The 1,019-nt window shown below is 38.3% G+C and overlaps 1 protein-coding gene across 1 annotated transcript in view; it reads right to left on the reverse strand.

Moving 5' to 3' along the window:
• Positions 1-1,019, reverse strand: part of LOC101855374 — a gene marked incomplete at its 3' end in the record, with an annotated part of 23,886 nt that overhangs the window by 1,225 nt on the left and 21,642 nt on the right. The window contains 1 exon segment of the mRNA XM_013088207.2: positions 740-938. Coding sequence (XP_012943661.1) covers positions 740-938 — 199 coding nt within the window.

Genomic DNA, 1,019 nt, shown 5'->3' on the forward strand with positions numbered 1-1,019 from the left:
GAGCAGTGCGGTATTCATTACGTAAGACATGTCAATAAAATCCAATATGGCGGCGTATCCATGGAAACGAAATTTTTTTCTCAAATTTGGTTGCGGATTTTAAGACTCCTTACTATGCTTGTTAAATGTGTGAAATTTGGTAAAATTCGGTCCAGTGATAAGCGAGATAGCCTCCAGGTGTAGTTCCACCCCCCCCCCCCCTTAAGGGCTGTTGAAATCTTTTAGTGAGCATCACTATGTAAGGGACTTTCGCTATGGATCCGACCTACCCTTCTTTTATACATAAAAGAAAATACAGTTCTTAAAGGCCTTCACCTTTTTCTTGTTGTTGTTGATGATGATGTTGCTTCTACTACTGTCGCTGTTTCCGATGTTGTTGTTTTTGTTTATGTTGTTGCTGTTGTAGTTATTATTGTTGTCATTATTTCTGTTATTATTATTATCATCATTGCTATTATTATTATTATTATTATTATTATTGTTGTTATTGTTGTTGTTGTTGTTGTTATTATTATTATTATTATTGTTGTTGCTGTTGATGTTGCTGTTGATGTTGCTGTTGTAGTTAGTTTTATTATTATATTGCTGTTATTGTCTCCGTTATTGCTGTTGTCCTTCTTCTTTTTATTTCTTTGTTTGCTTCCTTAATGTCCGACAAGATTCAGTGTTATGTTGAGATTCAAACAGCTTCTCAGATGACAGTTACGCTACATCACATCAGAAGAGCAAGCCTACTCACGGTCTGAATAGGAGCCAGGTTGAGGATGTCTCCCGGGGCTGTCATGAATACGTAGTGACTCATCTTCTCTATGAGGTCCGGGCTCCAGGAAAGGAAAGGGCCGTAAGACTGCGTCAGCTTGTCCAGGATTCTGTCCTTGACCTTTCCTGGCAGACGCCAGAAGAGCTCTCTCTCGCCAGAGATCACGTCCAGTTGTTGACTGTTGGAGATGTTTGTTTCATGTACGTAAGTAAGTAAGTAAGTAAGTAAGTAAGTAAGTAAGTAAGTAAGTAAGTAAGTA

This window comes from Aplysia californica, unplaced genomic scaffold (assembly GCF_000002075.1).
Source record: "Aplysia californica isolate F4 #8 unplaced genomic scaffold, AplCal3.0 scaffold00702, whole genome shotgun sequence".
Classification (NCBI taxonomy): domain Eukaryota; kingdom Metazoa; phylum Mollusca; class Gastropoda; order Aplysiida; family Aplysiidae; genus Aplysia; species Aplysia californica.